Genomic DNA, 27,154 nt, shown 5'->3' with positions numbered 1-27,154 from the left:
AAAACAGACAAAAAAACAAACAAACTTAGAGAATCAATTCTCTATGCAATTCAAATGCAAGGAGAATCGATTTTCAATGGCACCAAAGAAAGCAAAATCGATTGTGGGTGTTTTACAAAGACATGAGAATCGATTTTCAAAGGCACCAAAGAAAGCAAAATCGATTGTGGGTGTTTTACAAAGGCATGAGAATCGATTCTCTCATGAGTACAAAGTCTCAAAAATCGATTTTCATGCATGACAAGATCGATTTTTGTTCTCTACACGTTGCATGCAAAATCAATTTTACCTTTTCCAAAATGCTTTGATTCCTTGCACAGTGCCCAATCTGAGAAAATTGTGATGCATGCACAAGGCAAGGGTATCAACGTAAAAATGTATGCTCCTACGCGAAATCCTCTCAAATCCGCGCATTTGTGTGAAGATTACAATTTGCTACCTACCTGTTCCTCCATCCGCACAGGCACCTCCAAAACGGTGGAAACAAACAAGGTAGTCACTTGCTCGCCAATCCTCGCTCCAACCTCATCCCCAAAAGCAAAAAGGGCATAAAGCTAGTTCAAAACACCGAGTTAGATAAGAGGTATTGAAGCTTGTTGATGTGAGTTAATTTTTAGATGGATTCATTTTATGGTGACACTTTACTTAGAGTTGGGATTTTAGCAATTTAAGGTGAAATCTAAGGAAGATTTCCACTGGACACGAACTTAACCAAATTGTTAAGTAAGTGTGAAGACTCACTTCACAAAGGTAAAGATGAAAAATCAATATAAACTGATAGATGAGATGCAATGTGTAATGGAAATGGAATGGTCATGGCCGAACAAAATGATGAACCATAAGCATATAACAAAAGCAAAACCAAGAGAAATAATTCAAGACAAAGACATATATTAAATGGAAATGAAATGAAAAAAGTGGAAGAAGAGTAGCTTATGGAGTGGTTGTGAAAGTGGTTCACGCCACTTGGGGTGTGGTAGACACCAAGATGAGTGAAGGGTCGCCACTTGAGAGTCTCACACTACTCAAGATAAGACCTTTTACCAAATTTTCCAAGCACTTAGGATTGTCTATTGTCGATTCATTCCTAAGGGTTTTCTTTCGAAAAACAATAAAAATAGACTTTTGTGAAAACATTATCTTTTTAACCTCTTGTGATGAGATGAGAAGGCTTCTCTTAGAACCTTTTTTAACTTTTTCTTTTTCTCTCTTTTCTTTCATTTTAAGTTGGTCCGCATGGACTTCTTTTGGTGAGAGAGATTTTAGTGTGAATTTATCCCCATGGAAGGTGAAAGAGATTTTTGTTGGTAAGGCCATCATGTAGGGTTTTCCTATCATATTGTCATGGCCTACCCAAAAGAATATGTGTAGCTTTCATAGGGACAACATCACACAAGACCTCATCCTTATATTTTCCAATAGAAAAGACTATGAGGACTTGCTTGTTTACTATTATTTCCCCTTCTTCACTTAACCATTGAAATTTATAGGGCTTTGCATGAGAGATGGTAGGTAACCCAAGTTTGTCTAACCACTCTTGTGATTGCCACATTTGCACAACTTCTCCCATCCACAATTAAGGAACACAACTTATGCACCTAGTGTGGAAAATGTTTTCCCTTTGACTTTCATTAAAAGGCTTTAAAACTTGGCCTAGCATGCGCCTCACTACTAATAAGTCTCCTTCATATAAAATTTCACTTTCATCCTCACTTGAGGATCTAGAAGAGGTAGGGGACCTAGACCTCTGTGAGCTATGATCACTCATGACAACCACCGCTTTAACCATCATATTTCTCTTAGAAGGGCAATTGGATGCAATATGCCCAAAATCTAAACATTTAAAACACTTTTTACTTGAGGTTTTGGTAGGTGACTTAGGTGTAGAAATGGAAGGTTTAGAATTTATAGGATTGTAAGTGGAATCTTTTACAAAATGTGAAGGAAAAGTTTTTCAAGAAGATTTGTTTTAGTGTTTCCAAGAGGATTGGTAGTAGCCATCATTATGACAGTTTTTGAAATGAGTTTTCTTTGAAAGTTGAGATTCAACCTTGATGGCAAGGTGAACCAATTTTTCCAATGATGAATACTCATAAAGTTCTACCACATCTTGGATTTCCTTCTCAATCCACTTACAAATCTAGCAATTTTGGACTCCTCACTTTCATACATGTCAATTTTAGTTAAAATTGTTTCAAACTCTTTAAAGTACTCATTTACACTACTAGGTCCTTGTTGAAGCCGTTAGAGCTTCAACAAGAGTTCCTTCCTATAATAGAGAGGAACAAACATCACGCGCATGCATTCTTTCAAATCATACCAAGAGACCACGACAGACGTTTTGTTTAACCCAATGTTCATTACAGTCTTATGCCACCACTGCATGGCATAGTCTAAGAATTCTAAGGAGGTTAATTTTACCTTTTGGTCTTCTTGAACCTCATGTATATTAAAGATTTGCTCTACCTTAGCCTCCCATCCTAAGTAAATGTTGGGGTCACTTTCCCCACTAAAACTAGGCATTTTACATAGGGAAAATAAATTTTAGAAGGATGGTGTTGATGTTGGTGCCTTTCATCAAATTGATTCATTCTCCAATCTACATCTTCCTCATGGCTGCCATATTGATTATAGCTCCTTTAAGCTCTCTTATGCTCCCATCTCCTTGGTTGTCTTGTGCGATTTCAAGTCTTTGAAGTCTCTCCTTCAATTGCCTCATCTCTTCCTCCTTTTTGCCACGACCAACTCACCCATTAGGAAAGCCTTTTGGGGAGATTGAGGTTTTGATAATTCCCCTGAAGATAGATGAGCCATAAAATACAAAGAGTGAACAAACAATTAGTGAAAGAAAAGTTAGATCACTCTCCTTCAATCTTGCGTCACTCTTGTGTAAAACAAAGAGGAGAAGACACAAAGCACTCAAAAAGAAATTTTCCCCTAAATAAAGGTCTATCTTGGTGTTGAAATCTCTCAAATGAAAAAGGACAAAGCCCTTATTACTTTATTTCAATAGGAGCACAACAAAACTTAAGGAAATTTTAAAGGACAAACAAGAAAAGCACAAAACAAGAAAGCTAAACCAAGTTTGAGAAAAGATGTATGACAAAACTCTTAAAGAAAGCAAGCAAGAAAAAGGCACACAAAAAGACTCTAAGATACTTACTAAAACTTTTAACAATGAAATATTTCTTTTTTTTTAGAAATTGTTAAAGCAAAAGGATAAAAATTCCACAATTTTGAAATCAATTTTCCAATCAAAATGAACCCACTATTTGAAATGTTGCTATTTGAAAATATTGGAACCAAAAAGCTTGCGCAACTTCTCTTACTTTTTTTATACTTGTGTTTTTATTATGGAAATGAGATGTCCATAGTTTTGATCTTGCATATTTTCATAGATCTGCAATTTTCACAAAAAGTTTGGGATTCAAATTAATTGATCACTTGAAATCTTTTGTTTGGAACTTAAATCTATTTCTACTAAAACAAGTTTCTAATTACTTTTAAAGTTTCACAATTAAAAGAAAAGTAAGTAAAGGCAAAAATATAAGGACTCCTAGAAACACTAAAGAACATATGACTCAAAGCAAAAGAAGCAAGAACAAAAGAATACACAATTTATCATATTGAAGCTTGTTGATGTGAGTTGATTTTTAGATGGATTCATTTTATGGTGACACCTTACTTAGAGTTGGAATTTTAGCAATTTATGGTGAAACCTAAGGAAGATTCCCACTGGACACGAACTTAACCAAATGATTAAGTAAGTGTGAAGGTTCACTTCACAAAGGCAAAAATGAAAAATCAATATAAAGTGATAGATGAGATGCAATGTGGAATATAAATGGTAATAAGGTAAGCATCAATGGTGGTCATGGCCGATCGAAATGATGAACCATAAGCATATAACAAAATCAAAACCAAGAGCAAGAATTCAAGACAAAGACATATATGAAATGAAAATGAAATGAAAAGAGTGGAAGAAGAGTAGCTTATGGAGTGGTTGTGAGAGTGGTTCACGCCACTTAGGGTGTGGTAGCCACCAAGACGAGTGAAGGGCCGCTACTTGAGAGTATCACACTACTTAAGATAAGACCTAGCCAAGAGGATTCAAACCTCACACAATTTGTGTAGAGTAACTTTTCTATTCAAAATTAACATGTCAAATACAATGAGGAATGCCTCTTATTATAGGTGAAGGAGCCTTGGAGAACAAGAACAAAGGATATTATGGTAAGAACACATAAAGGTGCGGCTAGGTCATTGACTAAGTCAATGTCGCACCTATAAGCCAAATTTTCTAGATAGTAGGTTAAAATCCTACCCTAAAAGGCCATGTGATAAGCACACTCCCCCCAATTATACTAAAAATAATGACACCAACTGATGTTCAACACCTAAGGCCTGTGCTCTACTCTTCGTGATCCTCTGGGGCAAGCTAGGTGCTGAGGCAGTGGCGGGAGAATCCCGACCTAGCCCTGTGTCTGGAGTCATGCTCCTAGTCATCCTCCTAGGAGGCTGGGCTTGGTCACTAAGTGCACTCTCTTCTAGGTCATCATCACTTGTCCTCTCCATGTACGTATGTGTGGAAGAGATAGGATTTGAGATAGGATATGAAAAAGATTGGTTTTTACCTTATGTTTGTTGTTCTTCCATATGTATGAGTTTTGATCTAATCCTTCCATACTTGTTTGTACTATTTTTTTTTCTTAATAATATGTTTTCATATAATGATAGATGATTGTTAGATCTTAGAGTGTTAGCCTAGCTAAGATATCAGGTTCCATAGTGATGTTTACCTTGAAATTTTATAAAAAAAAGAGAAAGAAAATAAGATTTGACTTGATTTCGTTCATAGCACCTTCATTTGAAATAAGGAGAAAATTTTTCCCAACCCTCATTAATTTCAATCTTCTCTTTGTAAATAGTCTTGTGGTTGGAAATTAATGATAGGACAAACACACTTCTCACGACAAAGACTTCCTAAAAGTTGAGATGAAGGCAGAAACTCATGAATTTTCTTTTTGTTGAATTTTAAAAGAGTTTTGTATGACATTTATTGGTAGCAAGTGGAAGAAAATGAGTTCATAGTTGCTTAGAAATGAGGTTGGGTGTGGTAATGAATTTGTTGTTATAGTTTGTGGCACTTTTAGGGTGTGATTGGTCTACTTGCACTCAAGAGCTATATCTTATCACTAGGTTGGAATGGACCAAGAATGAGTTGAAATTGGGTTCATGGGTTTATAATAGAAGTAGCAATTGTTGTGCTTGGAACATAGTCAAATGTTCTAATAGCTTAAGGGATGCTCATTTGATAAACGGTTCATTGTTTAGTCCATTTGAAGGTTTATCAACCTCGACTTGTCTAGCAAAGGATATTAAGGTTAGATTGACAAAGGTTAGTTTGGCAAAGGTTAGTTTCTCCTTCCTACTTCACCATTCAAATTCATTTTTCAACTTCAAATTTTAATTCAAGCAAAATATAGGATTTTGTAATGAATTTTTTTTCTTTGAAGGAATTCCTAGATTAATGAAGTTGGAAACCTTAAACCATTAATATAACTTATTTAATGTTATTGCACCCTCCTAGTTCTTCGTCCCACGAGTGAATGGTTTAAGGTCTGACCTAACCATACGATGGGTTGATGTAAAGTTGAGGAGGTATTATTAAGATTATAATCAATGCTCCAAATCTTCCTAAGTTTGTTCTTGTGCTCTCAAGATGTGATCTCCTAAAGCGATTGATGAAATCTTTCATCTCTTATCTCTTTTGGATTTTGTGTTGAGATTTTCTCTCCATTACTTGAGAAGATTGCGGGAATGTTCTTCAATCAACACTAAATTCCTATAAATACAAAAAGATCATGACCTAAGTGGCTCAAGTCATATATTAAGCATAGAACATTGATATACGATAACTAAAAAGTTAAGAGTTATATCTAGTTCAAATCTTTTTCCGAATATTTGGCGCCTACCGTAAGGTAAGACAAAACTTTTCTCACTCACATGTTACCAGCTTTTCTCACAAATCAAGATGATAAATTCCAGGAAGATGACACAATAAAAAATAGAGAACAATACCACCCCTACCCTTCATCAAATTTTTGGTGATGCAAAATCTGCAACAAAAAAACGAGGAAGCAAGAAAATGAGCACAGTGGATCAACGTGATAGGGAGGCCCTTCGCTGTTAGTGGAAGAGGATCAACTTGAAAGAGAGGTCATGCGACAAAAGGCAGAAAAGTCTCGACACCCATTAAAAGACACATTGAAAGTCCATAAAGAGATGCAAAGAATTAACATCGAGTGGCACCAAACATTACGTAAGCAAATGGTGGCCAACAAAGGGTTAACTCAGATTCAATGTTATTACCACCTGATACCCAACCCTTATCTTAGGAGATTTTGCATGAACATGTGCCACCACATTACGTTATGCCCAAGGTTACATATTTTATGGGCATAACAGATCCTAAGGAGCATCTCCGAGTGTTTTGAGCTCATATGATGGTTTTCGGTGGTCAGATGTCATTTTGTTCAATGCAAAGTGTTCGTCATAACCCTTTCAGGAATTGCATCGTAGTGGTTCAACAATATCTTGGATGGGACTATTACCTCCTTTTTTAAGTTTTTCCAAATGTTCCTGGACTAATATGTATCCAATATAGTGAAACCTCTGAAGATCTCTTTGGCAACTGCCAAATGGAAAACAAGCCTATCAAAGAGTACCTTAGTTGCTTTTGCGACACGATAGTGCGCATTCACCCACCCGACGAAGAGATTTTCGTAGATGCTTTCATCAAAGGGTTAAAAGAAAATCCTTTCAATGAATCTTTAATTCGTAACAAAGATGAAAATATGACAAATGTTCATGTGATAGAGAAGGCCCAACACTACAGGAATACCTAAAAGACAACCAAAACAACTCACATGGATGAAGAATTACATAATAGAATAGGGTAGTGCAGTTAGTAAATGATGTAATTGGGCCTCTGTTAGCCCATAACTCTTAACCTAAAATCTCACATATATAAGTGAATAGTGTTGAAAATAAAGGAAGAGAAATTTTACCCTAATGCTAGTTAGTTACGGTAGTTATTGTAGATGTCTCCTTTTATCTATCATTGGTGCTTTCATTGATCTTGCTCCACAATCCAAAGATATGGAAGAGCTTCTTCAGGCCATTCAAGACCGCCTCACAACCATACAATCTCAAATGGAGGCTACAGAAGCTTGCCAGAACAATCTGGATGCACATAATGACCTCATCCAGTCATCCATGTCTCTGTTACAAAACCAGGTTTCTACTCTACCTCCCCCACAATCTTCACCTTTTACTACTGTAACCGCCCCTCATCTTGGATTTCTCCGCCAAGTGGCGTGAGTATCCTCCATCCTCCACCATCACAACTCTCTTTTCTCTTCTCAATTCTAAATTCTTGTTTTATTCTTTACTTTTCTTCAATTCTTATCTTCTATACTTTCGCTCTTATTTTCATACTCTTATGTGTGTATTTTTCTCTTTTTCTCTTTGAAGATAACCTTCACACTTAGTTAATCACTTGGTTAAGTTTGTGTCCAATGACATCCTCACTGAGTGTTCACCATAATTGATAATCAAATTCCTAACTCAAGTGAAACTAATAAATTAATGTGTATGTCTTGTAATTCAACTCATATGATGTGGTATTTAGAGCATGATTTAATTCAAATTGATCTTTGATTTGAAATAACTTGTTTAATTTTTTTCATGTTTCACGTGAGCATAATTGAATTCGACAATTGCTTTCTAATTCAAGTGTTTATTTTCGTATGATGTCTTAGCCTAATTTTCTTGAGTCATATGTTCATTAGGTGTTCCAGGAGTTTTAATTTCATCTTACTTAAATTTAATTGTGGAAAAATTAAAATATATTTCTTAATAGTTAATTTAGTTCTAAACATAATAAAACGAATTTTTATTACAAGTTAATCTACATTATTCCGTGAAAAAATGATAATGTAAGTTAATTAATTATCATAAATTATTTTATCTTTTTTAAAATTATAATATATTTTCTCTCTTGTTTTAAAGCTCATTGATGAGTTTTAAAATTGTTACTACAATGTGCATTAATTCATCACTTAAATGAAGTGTGAGTAAGTTTTAATGATATAAATATCTAGTCATAAAAAAAAACACCCTTATAATGATACTTTACCTCCTCTAATTACTCATATGAATAATCTTTGGGAACTCACATCTCTATTCATGCAAACTTTTACTATAAAAACAAGTGAATAGGAATTATGCTAATAGGAATTAAACTTATGGACTTTAATTTCATACCAATTATTTTTAATATTGAATCTTGCTAGGAAAAGTTGAGTTCTTGCATAGAGAGCGTTGGTAGCAAAGAATTGTTTCTTTATAGTCTATGACAATGATGAGTGTATGCTTGTAAAAAGAAGGAAGCTACTTTTTTACGTTGTATGAAAAACTATTGGGCTGGGACTTGTTTTGAAAGATAAACATTAAATCCAAAATGATTTATAGACACATATGTGATGCATGTGATGTAATTAGACTATGTAGTGGTCATATTACCATTAGATGCACCATGTCATGATGCATGAGGCAACGACAAAAACCAATTAATAATTCTTTAACAAGTTTCATGTTTAGTAGGTTTCATAAACCTATTAGTCTATTTTTCACGATCAACTAGTTGATCTTTTATAGATAGAAACTAAAAATCTACATTATCCTTTTGGACTTGATATATGACAAATTGTATTTAATTTCAATATGTTTTTCATAAAATAAAAAATGAGTATTCTAGATAGACTAATGGAAGCACTATTATCACATAGTGTAGGAATGTTAGACTCGTAAACATTGTATTCTCTAGTTGGTCCTTGGTCCATAGAAGTTGTGAGCAATAGTTGGTCAGTAAGATATATTTAGTGTGAAAATAGGTCAAATACAATACAGGAGAGTTAAATTGTGTATTAAAATCTTTTGTACCCGTAGTTTTATTTTTTAATTTTAAGGTTCCTCTCGAGAGCCTCAATCATATACTCTGCGTTATTCTTTAATATTTCATCCGCTACCAACTTTTTTTTTTGTATCCTTGATAGACGATTGAATTAATGGAATATTTTATACCATTCTTTAGGATATTGTTTCATCCATACAATAACCTTTTTAGCTTGGACACTAGTTATTCCTTATAACACCTTTAACCTTTTGATTGTCACATGGAAGAAGGTCCTCTTCACGTCAAATTGCTCAAACTTCATGTCTAATATTGCTAGTGGAGTTAAACAAACCTCAATCGATATTTTATCTGTAGGAGAAAAAATTTCATTTTTTCTACGTGTTCTTATTTTGTATGTCGACAACTATGGTGAAGGAAGTGAAAAGGCTACAAAAGAATTTTTTGTGGGATTAGGGCTCAGAGAACAAAAAAATTATTTGAGTGACGTGGGATAAGGTTTGTGAGTCGAAGGACAAAGGTAGATTAGGGGTTATTGATTTAAGAAAATTTAACTTGGCCCTCCTGGAAAAATGGATTTGAAGACTTAAGTCTAAAGAGAATAATTTATGAAAATATATTATAGACTTTAAGTATGGTGAGTGGAGAGGGCTAAGATCTCAAGGTCATAATTGTAAGGAATCGTTTTGGTGGAGAGACATTAGGAAGGTTTGGAATCTAAAGGAGTGGGGTAATGACTTTGAAGACAGAGGTTGGTGAGAAGTAGGGGATGGGAAAGAAATCAGATTCTAAGAAGATAAGTGGATGGACAATGTGTCTTTATTGCACAAATTTCATAGGCTTTTTTCGATATCTTTAGATACTGGTCGCACTCTTTCACAAGTTGGAGTTTGGAACAATAATAGTTGATCGTAGAAGCTGAGGTGGAGAAGGGATCTCTTTGTGTGGGAATCTAGTATGGCTGATAGTTTATTGCAGGTCTTGGACAACAAGAGGTTAACAAGAAAGGGTTGAAATAAGACCGATAAATGGCTCTGGAGGGATGTTGATTCTACGAACTTCTTCGTGAAGGAAGCTTATAATATTCTCATGGGGGAGGAGTATGTAGCGGTTGAGGAACCCTTTGCGGAACTTTGGACATTAAAGACTTTACCTTTGACACAATTTACGGCTTGGAGGGTGTTATGTAATGTGATTGCCACTAAGGACAATCTCTTGAGATGTGGTATACCTTTGATGTGTGTTTGGTGTCCCTTGTGCGGTGTGGAAGAAGAGTAAGAAATTTATTTTTTGAATGTAAGGTCTCTTGGAGAATTTGGGGATTGTGTCTTGAGTGGCTGAGGTCTTCTTTGGTTCTATATTGTGATGCACAAATGCATTTTAAAATGTTTAAACCAATAGGTTTGAAACATGTTATTATCAGGTGTTGGGGGGGGGGGGGGGGGGGGGAGGCATTTGGGTGGATATTGTAAGTGAAATTTGGAATCATACGAATACGGTTATTTTTTAGAATGGGCGGGTAGATCTAGTGGAGGTCTTTACTGTGGTACAAAGGAAGACTTGATCTTGGATCACAGTAAAAGAAAGGTTGGTTGCTTTCTCTTACTCAAACTGGTGTTTGGAACCTTAGTGTTGTATGAGATATTTGAAAGATAGATATTTGGTGTTTCTTATTTAATGTTTTTGCCCAAGTTTGGAAGTTGTGGTGTATTTTGTGCATATTTTCTTGGCTTTTTCTACCTGACAGGGATGAATTGATATGTTTGCCTTGGGTTGCGTTTGGAAGTTGTTTGTGATTTGTGCAAGTTTTTCTAGTTATGTTCTTTTCTCGCAGGATTGGTTGTTTTCTTTGGCAATTAGTTATGACATTGATCATACTGCTGGCAAAGACTTTCTTTAGCTATTGGATTTTGTGTCTGTTCTGAGGGTGTGTTTCACTGGTGGGTTAATGTATTTGGGGATTCTATATCTTGTTCTGATATGTGATTTTGAGTAATGTCATGTAAGGTCTAGTGGATCCTTAGTAGATTGGGTGCAAGAAAACTTGTTTTGATTTTTTTGTACAAGGGTTGAAATACCCCTAAAGTACCTCGTTTTATTTTATTTATTCTTTGCTTATAAAAATAAAAGTCCACCCCTTCCTTTTTTATATATTGCCTATTGAGCTTTGAACTTGATAGACTCTAATATATTGTCCCTTGGGTGTTCTACCATCAAATGCTCTATGAGTGATCTTCTTGAAAATCTTACAACCAACAAGAGTTATGCCTCCAAATGAGTTGACTAGCTCCCAAGTCTCATTCTTTGTAGAGATTCCATCTCCTCGTGCATAAAACTATCCATTTGTCAACTTTTGCACTATCAATTGCATCATGGAATGTAGTTAGTTCAAAGAACTCCACTTCTTCCACTACATCAACGTCTATACACTATCGTCAAACTATAACTTTCCAATTGTTGTCGCTACCTTTGAGACCTTTGAATGTTGCTCTAGATGATAAGGTGCATTGTTATAGATACCTCACCTTCTCTACAAAGAAAACTCCACCAAGTTCGGTTCCTCCAACTGGCTAGACATTTTCCTAAGCAATTGCTTAGATTTCGTATATAACATAGAAACTTCGTTAAACATGACGTCTCTACTCAAGATCACCCATTTCTCTACTCGACGTCTCTATTCTTAAACCTTTCACTTCATTCCAATAACTTACAAACACTGTCTTCTTGGATGTGTGAGCAAGTTTACCTTCGTGAACGTAATAATATCTAAGATACTCAAATACCTTTATTGTTGAATAGTTAGTTGACTAGTTAGACACACCTGAACTAGAGTAAAAAGAATCAATTGTAGTACACGGAGAACGATTCACTAAAAACATATTGTAGTGATAGCCTTGCTTTGGTGGAGGTGTTCAAACCCATAATGGCACTCCAAATAGTGAATACTGATTAGCAGGATTAATCTTAACAGAAGAGTCAGAGAATGGATTTGCTCACCCAGAAAATCTAGCCAAAGAAGAGGAAGATTCGCATAAATGCCTGTGCCTTCATAGGGCAAAGGCAAGCCAAGGAAGGATTTGTTTGAACGAGTCTTTTAATGGCAGATCCAGGCAAGCTCAAAGAGTTTTTGGTGACAAGTTTGCATGTGTTAAGGAGAAATTTATGCCCATCTGAAAGTCTTCATGCAAAAAAGCTTTCAAATAAGTTTTCAAATGAAGTCTAAGTTTTAAAAGCATTTGTAAGTCAGGCATAAAAAAGGCTCACATAAGTAATTACTTCAATCCCATTACTTGTATCAATAAACAGGTTAGACTCGTAAGGCAAGAATTGCCTGACACTATCTACCAACTATCAGCAGCCTACTCTCCCGTACAATGCCCCAACAACGAGCGTCTTTATGAGTATTAAATGTTTCTCATTTCTCAAAATTCATAGTAGTCACAACCACATTGATTACATTGAAGTCTACAAAAGGAACAATGTATTTCACTTCTACAATCGACTTCTTTTAGCAACTGGTTTAAAGCTGGCAAACCCAGTAACTTCTCTACCTGTAATCAAGGTGTTAATGTCATACGTGCCTTCGTAGGTATAGATGGGTTCTAAATCACAGAATGCCTGCAACAAAACACAAGAAAAAAAAATGTTATGAAATTAATTAACCGAATTTAGGTTCAATTAATAGCTAAATCTTAATACATGAATTAAAACAGTCAATCAGTTGCAACTTGCAAAGCACATACATGCTGCTACTAAGATGTCTATAAATTAATATGTTCTTCATACTCAGATTTTAACTTTACAAGTTACATATGTTCTTCAATTAATAGCTAAATCTTAATACATGAATTAAAACAGTCAATCAGTTGCAACTTTCAAAGCACATACATGCTGCTACTAAGATGTCTATAAATTAATATGTTCTTCATACTCAGACTTTAACTTTACAAGTTACATATAGCTTCCATGACAACAGAATGAAACAAAGATCATTAGAACATTACACTTGGCTTTAAATCCTCTTCATACATCTATTAGGCAAGATTTATGCTAGACGATCTATATTCATCAACGTACAACTAAATTACCCAGTTTAAATCATTGATCAAACTTGAGGCTTAACAAAATTAATCTTGAATTAGGAATTAACCATACCTTTGCCACAAGAAAATCAGCCAAAATTCCATTTCCACCTAGCAATTCTCGGCCCAGAGCAGCTGTTTCTCTTGCTCTCAAGGTGATCCATGACTGAAAGGTCATAACAAAATTCATTAGCATACATCTACCTTAAAAATAATTTAAAGTAGTATTACTTGAGTTTGGTTTTAGGAAAGAAAGCATGGGGTTACAACTGCGACATATGTTAAAAACTACCTTTCCCAAGCTAGCATGACCTGGAGTCATTTTACCACTCTCATACAATTTGCAGAGGCGCCAACCAACAAGAATCATAGCTTGAATATTACCGAGCATTTGGACAAGTTTCTGTTGGCTGATTTGGAAAGCTGCTAATGGAGATCCAAATTGTTTCCTCTCTGATAGATACCTATTGATAAATCCAAATTCAGAAAATAGTTTCTGTGAAATATTAAGTGTGACTGCATTGTAATTAAGCGGTACCTATGACACATATCATAGATGCCCATCGATATACCAATGGGTTGCCAAGCAACCATTAGACGTGAAACAGCAAGCACCTGATTTTAGGAGATAAAATAAATAAGCAATGGTAATGTTGTAAATCAAGCAACGAACATGAAAGATGAAAAATGCACAGAAGATAGACGCATGTAAGGTTTGTAATTGCATCTACGTTCTTAACCAGATTTTTCCAATCTGTGCATCAAACAGAACAACGAGGATAGAAGGCATGCATAAGTGGAATTTAAAGTTTCCTTGAATAAAACAAAAACAGCCTGTCAAAATGAGCATTGAGGACATACCAACCAAAGATTGATATATCATATCTACTGCTTCATCTAATAGAACTTTTATTGACAACAGCAACTCAAAGCAATAATTTTTGTTGAATTCATATTGATTTATTGAAAGAAAAATAAAGAAACAACACACATAGCCATACCTTGTTTGTGTCCTGAAAAGAGTTTACTCCTGCAATTCTGTCCTCGTCAGGGACAAAAACTTTTCGCATAACAATGTCACCATTTTGTACAATCCTAAGTCCAATTTTATTCTCTATTTTTGTTACTGTTAAACCAGGTGCGTCCTTTTTAATAATAAATCTGAAATAGAAAGTACAGGGAAAATATGTAAATACAATATTAATTGCAAAGTGAGACACAATAGGTTCACAGGAAACACAAGATTGGAGTGAGAGAATGTGTGCTTAACATCTTATTATTGCTAGTGCCTGCCTAGTCATATAAACTTCCATCTAACTAGGACATTCTTTACTGTCCGTGGTATCCCCCAAAATGGAAAGAAATCCTTCTCCATACTTCCATGTATTGTGTGATTTCTATAGGCCATGGTACGCAGCCATCATCATATCAGGCTAATGTTTTACCATATCAAAATATGTCAGTTATTTTATTCGTTTCCCTCCCTATTGGGAACCAGGGCCATTGGTACAGCACAGTCCACAAAATTTTAATACATAACTTAATCTCTTTGGCATTTAGATGAACTGGTATTTTAAATCTAAGTTAACATTTCATTTTCATATATGAGCATGCAGAGACTAAATAATGAAGGTGAGGACTCATTTCATACCCATTTATCTGATTCGTTGTTGCATTCCTAGCAAATACCACCAATACATCAGCAAATGTACTGTTTCCTATCCACCGCTTTTGGCCCTCGAGGATCCATCCGCCCTCCACCTGTTCATTTAAAATCAAAGAAACTCCATAAAATATCAGTATCATTGAACTTTGGAACTATTGAACACATACAATTATGAATTATTAACAAGACAAATAAGGCAAAAAGAATCAAAAGCAAATACTAGTTAAGGTCCACATAAGGTAACGCACCTTTATGGCAGTAGTCTTCAAAGCACTGGCATCACTTCCATAGTCAGGTTCCGTCAAAGCCTATTGTTAAGAAAACCCATTTCGGGAATGGTTATTCAGCAGAAACATAAAATAATATATTTCCAAGAAAATCAACTAACCCAGCATGCTATAGTATGAAGCTGTGCCAAAGAAGGCAGATACTTTTGCTTCTGAGCTTCTGATCCACACAACGCTAAACTTGACAGTCAAAGTTATGAAATATCAGGAACTATTAACATCATATCTTTGAATACAAATGAAACAACTAAAATTTAGGGAATTATTTACATGAAATGAAACAAGGTTATTACCAATAGTAAGCATTGCCAAGGATGAATGGACCAAAATAAAAGTTGAACAGCTGGCATCAACTCTTGCAACTTCTGCTATAGCTATTGCACTTCCAATAAGAGAAAGACCAGGACAACCATAATCCTGAGAATCAGAGCTAGCTAAGAACTTCATTGATTAAGTGAAATATCTAAACAACAGAGGAAAATATCCATAGGGAGAACCTTGATTGTGCCACCTGCAATGTGCAAGGCACCAAGCTTTGGAATAACATGAAATGGGAACTTTGCCTTCTCCCAGTACTGAGAAGAAAAATAGTTGAATGATGATGCGATTGAAAGAAAGCAAAAGGTAACATTATGGAAGAATAACTTCCCGTCATAATTTTAATTTAACAAGAGCATCACAAATACATGCCTCAGTCATTATTGGAGCAATTTCTTTTTCCATACACTCTCTTACTTTCCTCCTAATGGCATGCTCCTCCGCTGTCAACAAGTCGTCCAATTGAAAATAATCTGAAGCTGTTTCTCAAACATCAGACAAAATTGGAAGTGAATTCCTGAAGCATAACTTATTTAAATCAAAATAATAAAAATATCAAAATGCCAAGTCATGCGGATCAATGAAAAAGAAATTAAGGAAGAAGAAAACCATATTCAAGGGTGTGTTTGGCCCAGCTTTGTTTTATCTTCAAGAAACTTCAAAGTTAAAGCTCACTCAAAATAAGTTTTAAAAAAGAAAAGTAGAAGTCTTAACAAGTGAACTGCTTCCAGAGTTTGTTTTTAGCTGCAAATAGGGGGTAGTGGTTGACCTTTCCCAGCTATAAACCAAAACCAGGATCCGCTTTATGATGTATTAGTAGAACCCCCGTAAATAGAATACGACACCTTGCTGCTTGAGTATCATGGGATTGAATACCCCGACCTCCCTGAGGCTCCTGAGAATGCTATTTAAGCCTTCCGTAGAATAGTTAAGGGCCATTCCTATGTCCCTTATCGATCGATATTCATCCCCACCCCCGCGGAAGGGTGGCGGTTTACTTTCTTGTTTCCGTTGTCTGAACTAAAGCCAGTCGACTCGACAAAGAACATCCTGAGGAGTTACGACAATGAACTCTTAGAGTTATGACACTGGGTAGTTATTTTCTTTCTTTTTTCCGAAGCCGGTAAACTAGCTAAGAGACACTTTCATTGGGACCGTACCACATTTCGTGGTTAGGAAATTCCTTTTGGAATCTTTAGTAATAGCTCTCCGGAAAATCCCTTGATTGACTAGCCAATCAAGAAACTCATCCCATCAGTGCCTTGTGAGTGCTAGTCAGCTACCATCCTTGATATAGGTTCTCCTGTGCTCCTTTAAGAAGCCCTTCTTATACCTGATGTTATCCTTAGATGTTAATGCAAAGACCCAATTCGTTCGGGCTGGGATGGCTTCCGACCTAAGCGGGGTAGCACCGTAAGGACCCTTAGTCTCCAGAGTGTTAGTCTGCAGCCAAAGACTACGTCATCATCACAACGTCAAAACGCCTTAAATCCAATAGTATACTTTTCTAGTGTCCAGTCTTTAAAACCAGACCGCAGTTAAAAGCCCGTCAACTACCTAGCGTACCATACCACTTAGAAAGACAGTGACGAAAGTTGTCACAAATCAACCCTACTTCCTAGAAAAGTCCCACTTCGCTTCTTTGAGACTTTAAAAGGAGACAACACGCACTCATTGATTATCTATCCATTAAGAAGGTTTTTAGTTAAGTCTGGTCTGATAGTTGAAGTTCTTGTTAACCCATTCTATAAATGTTCCTATTGTTAGTGTTGCATAATCAGGAGAATTATGTTATAATTAAGTGCATATTCCATTTTATATTTATTAGGACAGATTTGTTAGTGATTTGATTTGTACAATTTTAAACACCCATTATTTCTTGCTTTCATTACCTATTATTTTTTTCCTTAATTAGGTTGTAAAACAGTCTATAAATAGAGACTGTAATCACATTTGTTAGAAACGTTAGAAATATATTTCATCTATTTTTTCCACTTGGTATCAAAGCTCCTGATTTAGGAGACTCTGCTTCCGCAATCTTTTTTTTTAGCCTTCATTGCTGTAATCATTTTCCTTGGCAGCCTTCATTGCTACAATTTTATTTTATTTTGGACAACCTTCATTGCTGCAACTTTCTATTTTCCTTATCCTTTCTCCATTGACCACCACCACCACCTTGCACCATTGACCGTTACTGCCACCGCCATTGACCACCACCGACCACCACCACCGTCGCTCGTCGGAAACTGCCGCCGGAAACCGCCACCAGAAAATTTTTCCAGCGGAATTTTTTTTTTGTGTGAACAGGATCAAATTTTGCCAATCTGAAAAACTCGGTTGGTTTTGAGCTCTCATGGACTCCCTTAGTAAGCCATCTAGCTATTGTTCCTTTACTATGAGTGGTAAGAGTTCTAGTTTTTTATCCTTTAATGCTTCTAGTACTGAAAATATCTGGATTATAGACTCTGGTGTTACTGATCATATGACACCTCATTCCTCTTCTTTTTCATCTTACACTACTTTATCCAGTAACCCATATATTACTGTTGCTAATGGTTCCACTACCCCCGTAAATGGTCGTGGTAACATTCACCTTCAACCTTCATTTCCATTAAAAAATGTGCTTCACGTTCCCAAACTATCCAATAACCTTTTGTCTATTCAAAAGATTACCCAAGATTTAAATTGTGCAGTGGTATTTTTCCCTTCCCATTGTATTTTTCAGGATCTTGCCACGGGGAAGACTATTGGAATTGCTAAAGAGCAGGGCGGGTTATATTATTTACATCATGAAGAAAGTAAAAAGTGTGCTAGACTACAGGCACACACTTCTAATCTTCAGCAAGGTCGTGAATCTTGGTCATCCTCTCAGATATGGCTTCAACACAGACGTCTTGGTCATCCTCCATTTAGTACCCTAAAGTCCTTATTTCTTGTTTTATTTACAGAAGTGTCTGTTGAGTCATTTCATTGTGATGTTTGTCAGTTTGCTAAACACCATCGGATAACTTTTCCTCCCAATGGTAATAAAAGTTCTAAACCTTTTGGTCTTATTCATTCAGATGTATGGGGACCTTCACCTATTCCTAATATCTCGGGTGCAAAATGGTTTGTTTCATTTATTGATGATTGTACTCGGGTTACTTGGATATTCCTCATGAAAGATAAGTCTGACGTTTTTCACTTGTTTGTAAAGTTTTACAGAATGATTCAAACACAATTTGAAAGTCCAATTAAGAGATTGCGTTCTGATAATGGAAGAGAATATGTGAACTAAAACCTTTCCAAGTTCCTTCAAGAAAATGGAGTTGTTCATGAATTAACCTGTGTGGACACTCCTCAACAAAATGGGGTTGCTGAAAGGAAAAATCGCCATCTCCTTGAGGTTACTCGAGCTTTACTTTTCCAAACATCTGTTCCTGGATCTTACTAGGGGGAAGCAGTCCTGACTGCCACTTATTTGATTCATAGATTACCCTCTCGGGTTCTCGAGGGTATTACTCCTATTCAGGTTATGACCACATTCTATCCTTCTATTCCCATGTTGAATAGTCTTCAGAATCGTGTCTTTGGTTGTCCTGCTTTTGTCCATGTTCATAGTCCTTATCGGGGTAAGTTAGATACAAATGTTATCATCCTCAAAGTCGTAAAGTTTATATTTCCAAAGATGTCACCTTCCATGAAATAGAGTCTTTCTTTCCTAGTTCTCAGCTTCAGGGGGAGAGTATTCAAGAAGCTGAGGACCTTGAGTTGCCACCTTTTCCCTTGTTGCAGGATTTCGTTCTTAGGGAGGATGACAAAGACCCTGCACCAACATCATTACCAAAGAAGAATAATGAAGAAAAATATTTTGGAAAACAATATCAGCGAAGGCAACAAGAACCCGTCTTGGTCAAACAACAACTTCAATTGTCAGAACCGGAGGTAAGAACTCATACCAGTGAGACTCTTGAGGACACCTTAAATACTGCTTTTGAACCTAACCTAAATGATTTACCTATTGCCTTGAGAAAAGAAAAAAGATCTTGTGCCAAATATCCTATATCCCAATTTGTGTCTACAGAAAAACTTTCTATGCAGCACCAGAGTTTTCTTTCAGCTATTGATTCTATCAAAATCCCTACATCGATACAAGAAGCCTTAAAAGATGAGAACTGGATTCGAGCCATGAATGAATAAATGAGCGCGTTAGAAAGGAATGAGACTTGGGAGATTGTAGAGAGACCAAAAGATAAGAAAGTAGTGGGATGTAGGTGGATATACACAGTTAAGTATAACTCTGATGGCACACTGGATCGGTATAAAGCAAGGTTGGTTGCAAAAGGGTACACTCAAACCTATGGGATCGATTATGAGGAGACTTTTGCACCAGTGGCAAAAATGAATACCGTCAGGATTATTCTCTCCCTGGCAGCACACTTTGGTTGGGCAATGCATCAATTTGATGTTAAAAATGCCTTCTTGCATGGAAGCTTGGAGGAAGAAGTATACATGGAGATTCCACCTGGTTATGGTATTGTTAATGAAGGGAATAAGGCGTGCAGACTTAAGAAGGCCCTATATGGTCTTAAACAATCACCTCGTGCTTGGTTTGGAAGGTTTACTCAAGCTATGTCGGAACTAAGGGCGTGAACTTCGAGCAATGCTTTGTTAGAAAGGGAGAATGGAGGTTTCATTATCGAGAAGCTAATCCGACTTGTAGTTTGAGGGAGATACCTGGCTGGTGGGGGTCTCCTACCCATATACTTTACTCTCACAAAGGCGGAAAGGAGGACTTCTTTGATAATAGAAATTTTTTAGACCAGGAAATGAAAGAGAAAAGAAGACCGTCCTATCTTGCGAGATCTCTCCATGATAAAAAAATCAGTTGAGACTGAGTAGGAGTACAACACCCTTACTGACAATACACGCCAAATGGTGAAAAAGTTCCTCAGAAGATCCCCGACAGCAGTTAGACTAGCTTGGTACTGCTACTGTCACTCCATTGATTCAAAAGGGTTTCCTTCGGCCTGTCGCCAATTTATAGTTTCTACTTATTGCATACTATTAAAAGGCTTGTGTATATTGAACACATAGACTTATGTTTATATAGAAAAAGAAACATATGGGCTAAGCCCATTACATAAATAGAGATATCTAGTAATATCTATAATATTTCATAATATCTAATTATATCTAATAATATGTAACACTCCCCCTCAAGCTGGTGCATATAGATCATATGTACCTAGCTTGTTACAAATATAATCAATTTGAGGCCCTCGTAAAGATTTAGTAAAAGTATCTGCTAATTGATTATTTGAATTAACAAACTCAGTCTTGATATCTTTCGATATAATCTTTTTTCAAATGAAATGACAATCAATCTCAATATGTTTAGTCCTTTCATGAAAACCTTGATTTGAGCTAATATGAAGAGCAGCCTGATTATCACATATAAGTGTCATTTGAGTGACCTCTCCAAATTGCAATTCTTTAAGTAACTGTTTAAGCCAAATAAGCTCACGAGTAGTTGAGGCCATAGCTCTATATTCTGCTTCTGCACTAGATCTCGCCACAACACTTTGTTTCTTCCTCTTCCAAGAGATCAAGTTATCACCAATGGAGACACAATAACAGGAAGTTGATCTTCTATCAGATGGAGAACATGCCCAATCAGCATCTGAATAACAAACGAATTTACTATGGTTATTATGACCATAGAACAAACCTTTTCCAGGAGAGCCTTTAATGTACTTCAGTATACGAATGACTGCATTCCAATGATCTTCACATGGAGAATTAAGAAATTGCTCACCACACTGACTGCAAAGGAAATATCAGGACGAGTAACAATAAGATAATTCAATTTTCCAACTAATCTCTTGTACTTCTTAGGATCTGAAAAAGGCTTCCCCTGATTGGGAAGAAGCTTGACATTGGGATCCATGAGAGTATCAACAGATTTCGAATTCATCAACCCAATTTCCTCCAAAATATCCAATGCATATTTTCTTTGAGAGGTAACAATACCAGTATTGGATTGTGCTACCTCAATCCCCAAGAAATATCTAAGTTTGACAAGATCTTTGGTCTGGAAGTTTTGACAAAGGTGTTGTTTTACTTGTGAGATGTCATGGCGATCACTTCCTATAAGAACAATGTCATCAACATATACTACAAGATAGATACACCCAGCACTCGAGTGACGATAAAATCTGAATGATCTGCTTCACTGCGAGTTATACCAAACTGTTGAACAACATTGCTAAATTTTCCAAACCAAGCCCTAGGAGACTGCTTGAGGCCATATAAGGATTTGCGAAGACGACATACCAATCCAGAAGACTCCCCCTGAGCAAAAAACCCGGGAGGTTGCTCCATATAAATTTCTTCCCGCAAATCCCCATTAAGAAATGCATTTTTGACATCCAATTGATAAAGAGGTCATTGTTAAAGAGCAGCCATGGCTATGAGTAAGCGAACAAAAGCCATCTTTTTCCACTGGAGAAAAAGTATCACCATAGTTTAAACCAAAAAATTTGGGTATAACCCTTAGCCACAAGACGAGCTTTGAGACGATCAATAGTATCATCAGGACCAACTTTGATAGCAAAAATTCACTTGTAACCAACAACAGATTTCCTAGATGGTAAAGGAACAAGTTCCCAAGTTCCATTATTTTGAAGCACATTCGTTTCATCAAGCATGGCCTGACGCCAACCAGGATGAGTTAAGGCATCACCTACAGATTTTGGAATGGATACAAACGGAATAGACAAAAGACAAGTATAAAAGGGTTGCGATAGTCTATGGTAACTCAAAGCAGTATAATGTGGAGAGGGATTACGGGTAAAACGTATACCTTTACGAATAGCAATAGGAAGATCAGGTTCAACTGTCGGAGGTTCAACTATCGGAGTCGGAGGGGGATGAGGTGTTCGCACTAGAAGAGAGTCATTTGATGGACGATGAGACGTTTGACGACAACTATACACCTGAAGAGTTGGTGGTGGTGGTGAATCTTTAGGTGCACTAGGCACAACAAGAGGAATATTAACTTGATTAGATGAAGATATAGAAGGAGAAGGACAAGACTTAAAGTAAAGGGAAGATTCACTAAAGGTGACATCTGCTGAAATAAAATAACGGTTTAAAGAAGGTGAGAAACATTTATATCCTTTTTGTGATCTAGTGAATCCTAAAAAGACACATTTGTGTGACTTAGGAGATAATTTATCAAGACCAGGACTAAAATTATGAACAAAGCATGTAGACCCAAAATCTTTGGGGGGTAAAAAGTGGAGAGGGTCATGTGGAAATAAAATAGAATGAGGAATTTTGTTATCTAAAACTAAAGATGACATGCGATTAATGAGATAACATGCACTAAGAACAACATCACCCCAAAAACGTTGAGGAACATCACCATGGATTAAAATAGTACGAGTTGTTTCAACAAGATGTCTATTCTTGCGCTCAACTACCCCATTTTGTTGAGGTGTATAAGCACATGAAGTTTGATGAAGAATACCATGAGAAGCCATAAAATTTTTAAAAGAATGAGAAAGATACTCACATCCATTATCAGTGCACAAAATGCGAATGGAAATTCCAAATTGATTTTTAATTTCATTGTAAAATATTTGAAATATTGAAAACAACGTAGAACGGTTTTTCATTAAAAAGACCCAAGTACATCTTGAATAATCATCAATAAAAGTAACAAAATACTGAAATCTTAAATCAGACTTAATTCGACTTGGTCCCCAAATGTCAGAGTGAACTAAGGCAAAAGGAGATAAAGCACATTGTGAGACACTACTAGGAAAAGAACTACGAATGTGTCTCCCTAACTAACATGACTCACACGATAAACTAGACACATTAGACAAACTTGGAACAAGCTGTTGCATTTTGGCAAGACTAGGATGACCCAACCGAGCATGAATGAGAGATGGAGAATCACATCCGGTGCCAATCATCCGGTCCTGTAAAGAAATAGAATCTTTGGTAAACAAAATAACACAATCAAGGGAACGAGTGAGACGACTAATGGATAATAAGTTAAATGGAGACCCAGGGACATAAAGAACATTATCAATAAATAAAGAAGGAAAAAGGTTAATAGTACCAACACCATGTGATGGTACCTTATATCCATTGGTCATGGTAACTAAAGGTAAATAACTTGTAGTAGATATGGAAGAGAAAAAAGATTGATTACCACTAATGTGATACGTGGCACCTGAATCTAGAACCCAAGGGCCAAGGGAAGTAGAGTGAGTGAGACCAACAAAAGATGTACCTGAATGTGCAACAAAAGTCGTGAAACTAGAGTTCTGAAGATCCTCATACCATTTAAGAAATTCATTGAAAATAGCAGGTTGGCCTTGGGTATCAATTGAAGTATGGTCCACAGTAGAAGGTTGCACAGGAGCAATTTGAACAACTGCAACAGATTTAGGACGACCATGTAAGGGATAACATCTGTCAATTTTGTGGCCAAGTTTGCCACAATGGTCACACTTGTGACGCCCTTTGCCAGACTTGTGAGAGCGAGTACGATCATTATGCTGAGAGACTAAAGCAGAAGAGTCATCAACATGAGACGTTATATCAATGGTGTGTTTACCTGGCACACGCAAAAGGGTAGAACAAGTGGAAGTAAAATTGGGCACGATAGGAGATCCCAAAATTTGATTACGAACATGAGAATAATCAGCAGGAAGGCCATGTAAACCCAATAACATGAAAAACTTGGATCTTTGTTCTAGTTCTTGAGAAGGAGTGGGGGCAAGAGGTAATAACTCATTAAAATTATGAAGAAGAGCATGAAGCTTACTTAGATATTCCGCCATTGTACCATCAAGACGTTTTGGAGCAATAACTGTGAGGAGATTTTGACATACACCATAAAGACATTGAGTATCATTGGTGTATAATAATTTTGCTTGTTCCCAAACTTCTGAACATGTCTCATAGGTGCAAAAAATTTGTTTTAAAGATGAGTGAATGGTAGATTAGCAAGACTAGCAACAGCGGTAGCGGAAGCGAAAGCGGAAGAAGCCATAGAGGATAAGGACAAATCCAGTCACCGGTCAATTGGCGGCAGCAGCAAAGATGAAGGCTCTGATAGCGTCTCCGACAACGATTCCGGCGGCGGTTTCGACGAGATTTCGATGACGGTCCGGCGGCGACTCCAGCGAGACGGTGGGGCGGTGGCTAGAAAATGCTAGTGAACAGTGGGTTCACCAAAACAATTGAACCCCCCTTGTATATATTGAACACATAGGGTTATGTTTATATAGGAAAAGAAACATATGGGCTAAGCCCATTACATAAATAGAGATATCTAGTAATATCTATAATATCTCATAATATCTAATTATATCTAATAATATCTAACACATACCGTCTTGATGGTTCCTCTCTTTACCAATCAGGACATTCCCCTATCTCTAAAGAAAGGGCTATTAAGAATGTTTTTATTTATTCTCGTATCATAACTATTATTAGAGGATATCAATTCTCTCTGTTAAGATTAGATGAATTTTTATATGATAAAATGCAAGTCCTAGTTTAGAAGTCAAATCTAAGACACTCATGTTTTGATAATAACAAACAAAATAGTTTTGGTATGACTAACATCACTTCCTAGTGTGAGACAAGTAACAGACAAAGCTTCTTCAACACAAGATGTTAGTAGCTTAAGTCAACATAGTGAAGTAGGACCAAGTACCAAGAAGATAAGATGCAAGTTGTGATAAAACTCTAGACCCAGGATGCCTTTTTCTCATAGACACATCTTCATTGCTCTAGATGTAGTTCAAGACTAGATGAGTCTCTATTTCAAGCTTTAAAGGATTTTAATTTATGGGGGAAGCTTAATTTATTTCAACCTTTTAGAAAGCATATTGAAAAATTTATTCAAACAAAGCCTAATTGTGACTCTTAATCAATAGAGGAAATTTGGCTACAAAGGAAGCATTTCCTATATGACAAGACATGTCTAGTACCTTTGAGGAATAGCCATGCTTAAAAAAGTGAGATAAATTTTAAAAAGTTATTGGAAATTTAACACATGCAATTTTGTGTGGCTGAGAGCACACTCACATGTGTTGATGCATGAGCGTGCATGAGAGAGAGAGAGCTAGAGAATATGCAATCACAAATGGTTAAAAATATACATTAAATTGTAGAACACAGAAGTGCTACAAGCCTTTGTGAGAGGGGGGGCTTTACACCTGAACTATATCTGGATTATTATACAACAACATTAAAAGCGCCATGTAAATTTAATCCGCACACCTCGCTAAGCTCAAGCAAAGACAACATTGTTACTCTAGTATGACCTAAATAATCAAAGAAATTTCTTACCAGAAGGAGGGAACGTGGATGCTGGTGTTGCTTGTGGAAATGCTGCAGAAACATCTAGTGGCGGTAAATAAAAATACGAAGGCATTGCATTTTTTACAGAACCGTCTGCACAAACCAAAGCATTCATTAAAATGCATAGCACAACATCTTAATAAAATTATTAAATTTAGTAATAAATGCCAGAAAAATTCAAAAACATCAATAGTGGATTAGAAGACAGGAATAAACAAATTACTGGAACAAATAATAACTAAATAATATGTTTGGCTGACTCTTTCAGGTCGAGATACAACAATAACTGTGCACCAAAAGGCTAGAGAGACATCGCACCAAGGACAGATCCTTGAATAAACCCATTGCGAATAAAATGTCAACACTATTAATAGTAGTGATCGTAACATTAAATAAATAAGAATTAACAATGCGTCAGTCAACCAAACTAAGCACGCTAGGTTTATCAACATCTTCTAAACAATACTATTTAGTTTGAGAAAAATACCTATATTTACATTAGAGCTAAACTAACCACCTCTTCTAACAGAAAAAAAATAAAATTCAAGTGCTAGCAGCAAAGAACATAATGCTTCACTGAATCAAAATGACACTTTAATTTTCTCACACATATTTCAAGCATCAAACAAACCATATTAAAGAATCGATGTAACAAAATAAACGAAAACTTATTTAGCAAATCCTGCTCGAATCAAACAGCGCTTGAACATTCTCAGAAAGTCTCGGTCATGTTGGATTGGAACCGATCGCAATAATTAAATGATGCAAACACTGACACTGAATAAAAGAATGATTGAATAATGCAAACAGTGACACTAAATTAATTGAAGCAGAGAAGAAATAAGTGACCTGGATTCGTAGAAGAGGCGATCGTCATGGTCGGAGAGAGAGAGATTGAAGAAATGGAAAGTGAAAATTAGGGGTTCAGGTCAAGTGGCACGATATTATAGGAATTGGGGAAGAACAGATAGTAAATTGGACTTCGCGCAATGAAGTAAGAAAGAACACGAAACCCAAGGCGATGATTATGACTTTCCGCGTCCGCACATGTAACGTGTTGATGATCACTACCTCCCTCCATTTTTTATGCATTGTTCTCTTCTTTAACAAACTATATATTGAACCCGTGCAACGCACGGAAATATTTTTAATATTTTACATTTATTTAAATGATAATATTAAAATTTAAAATAATTATTAAATTACATATATTTAAATAAATTTATTTTTTTAAATGTAATACATTAAATTATAATATTAATTATACAATAATTTTTAAGTTTAAATTAAATGAATTAAAAATCATATAAATATAAAATACATACCTTTATTATATTAAAATCACAATAAAAAAAATTGAAGATTAATTTCTATTTAAAAATACTTATGACACGATAAAATAAAATAAATATTAGTTAACCGCACTATAATATTTTTAAAATTATAAATTTAT

General features: G+C 36.0%; 1 protein-coding gene and 1 long non-coding RNA gene across 3 annotated transcripts; one reads left to right on the top strand and one right to left on the bottom strand.

Moving 5' to 3' along the window:
* The first annotated feature begins 7,057 nt into the window (after nucleotides 1-7,057).
* On the top strand, nucleotides 7,058-12,411 carry LOC137819602 (uncharacterized). Its single transcript, XR_011082351.1, has 2 exons — nucleotides 7,058-7,299; nucleotides 11,949-12,411. It is a non-coding gene; the product is annotated as an uncharacterized LOC137819602 (long non-coding RNA).
* On the bottom strand, nucleotides 12,228-26,795 carry ACX4 (acyl-CoA oxidase 4). 2 transcript variants are annotated; one of them, XM_068623496.1, is made up of 13 exons: nucleotides 26,551-26,795; nucleotides 25,690-25,794; nucleotides 15,703-15,809; nucleotides 15,510-15,587; nucleotides 15,306-15,429; nucleotides 15,114-15,187; nucleotides 14,974-15,033; nucleotides 14,711-14,820; nucleotides 14,061-14,220; nucleotides 13,598-13,674; nucleotides 13,352-13,523; nucleotides 13,133-13,225; nucleotides 12,228-12,595 (listed from the first exon to the last, which is right to left on the bottom strand). In XM_068623496.1, the coding sequence occupies exons 1-13, from the start codon at nucleotides 26,576-26,578 to the stop codon at nucleotides 12,470-12,472; spliced, it is 1,314 nt and encodes a 437-aa protein (XP_068479597.1). In that variant the 5' UTR covers nucleotides 26,579-26,795; the 3' UTR covers nucleotides 12,228-12,469. The 2 variants fall into 2 exon arrangements, with proteins under 2 accessions (XP_068479597.1, XP_090152119.1); XM_090295993.1 differs by lacking the exons at nucleotides 12,228-12,595; nucleotides 13,133-13,225; nucleotides 13,352-13,523; ... (6 more) ...; nucleotides 15,510-15,587; nucleotides 15,703-15,809 and adding an exon at nucleotides 16,452-23,300 and having other exon boundaries at nucleotides 26,551-26,786.
* Between the last annotated feature and the right edge of the window lie 359 nt (nucleotides 26,796-27,154).

Source organism: Phaseolus vulgaris, chromosome 10, assembly GCF_051622355.1.
Source record: "Phaseolus vulgaris cultivar YP4 chromosome 10, ASM5162235v1, whole genome shotgun sequence".
NCBI lineage: Eukaryota > Viridiplantae > Streptophyta > Magnoliopsida > Fabales > Fabaceae > Phaseolus > Phaseolus vulgaris.
The sequence above is the reverse complement of the archived record's forward strand: the minus strand, read 5'-3'. Positions and strand labels throughout refer to the sequence as shown.

Bases quoted from the DNA above. Each gene is read 5' to 3' on its own strand.
- ACX4 (XM_068623496.1), bottom strand. From the start codon at position 26,578: ATGACGATCGCCTCTTCTACGAATCCAG. The intron at 15,588-15,702 runs GCATGTATTTGT...TTTTCTTCTCAG, and splicing joins TTGCTCCAATAATGACTGAG to TACTGGGAGAAGGCAAAGTT. The intron at 13,675-14,060 runs GTATGGCTATGT...TCCTAAAATCAG, and splicing joins CTTTTCAGGACACAAACAAG to GTGCTTGCTGTTTCACGTCT.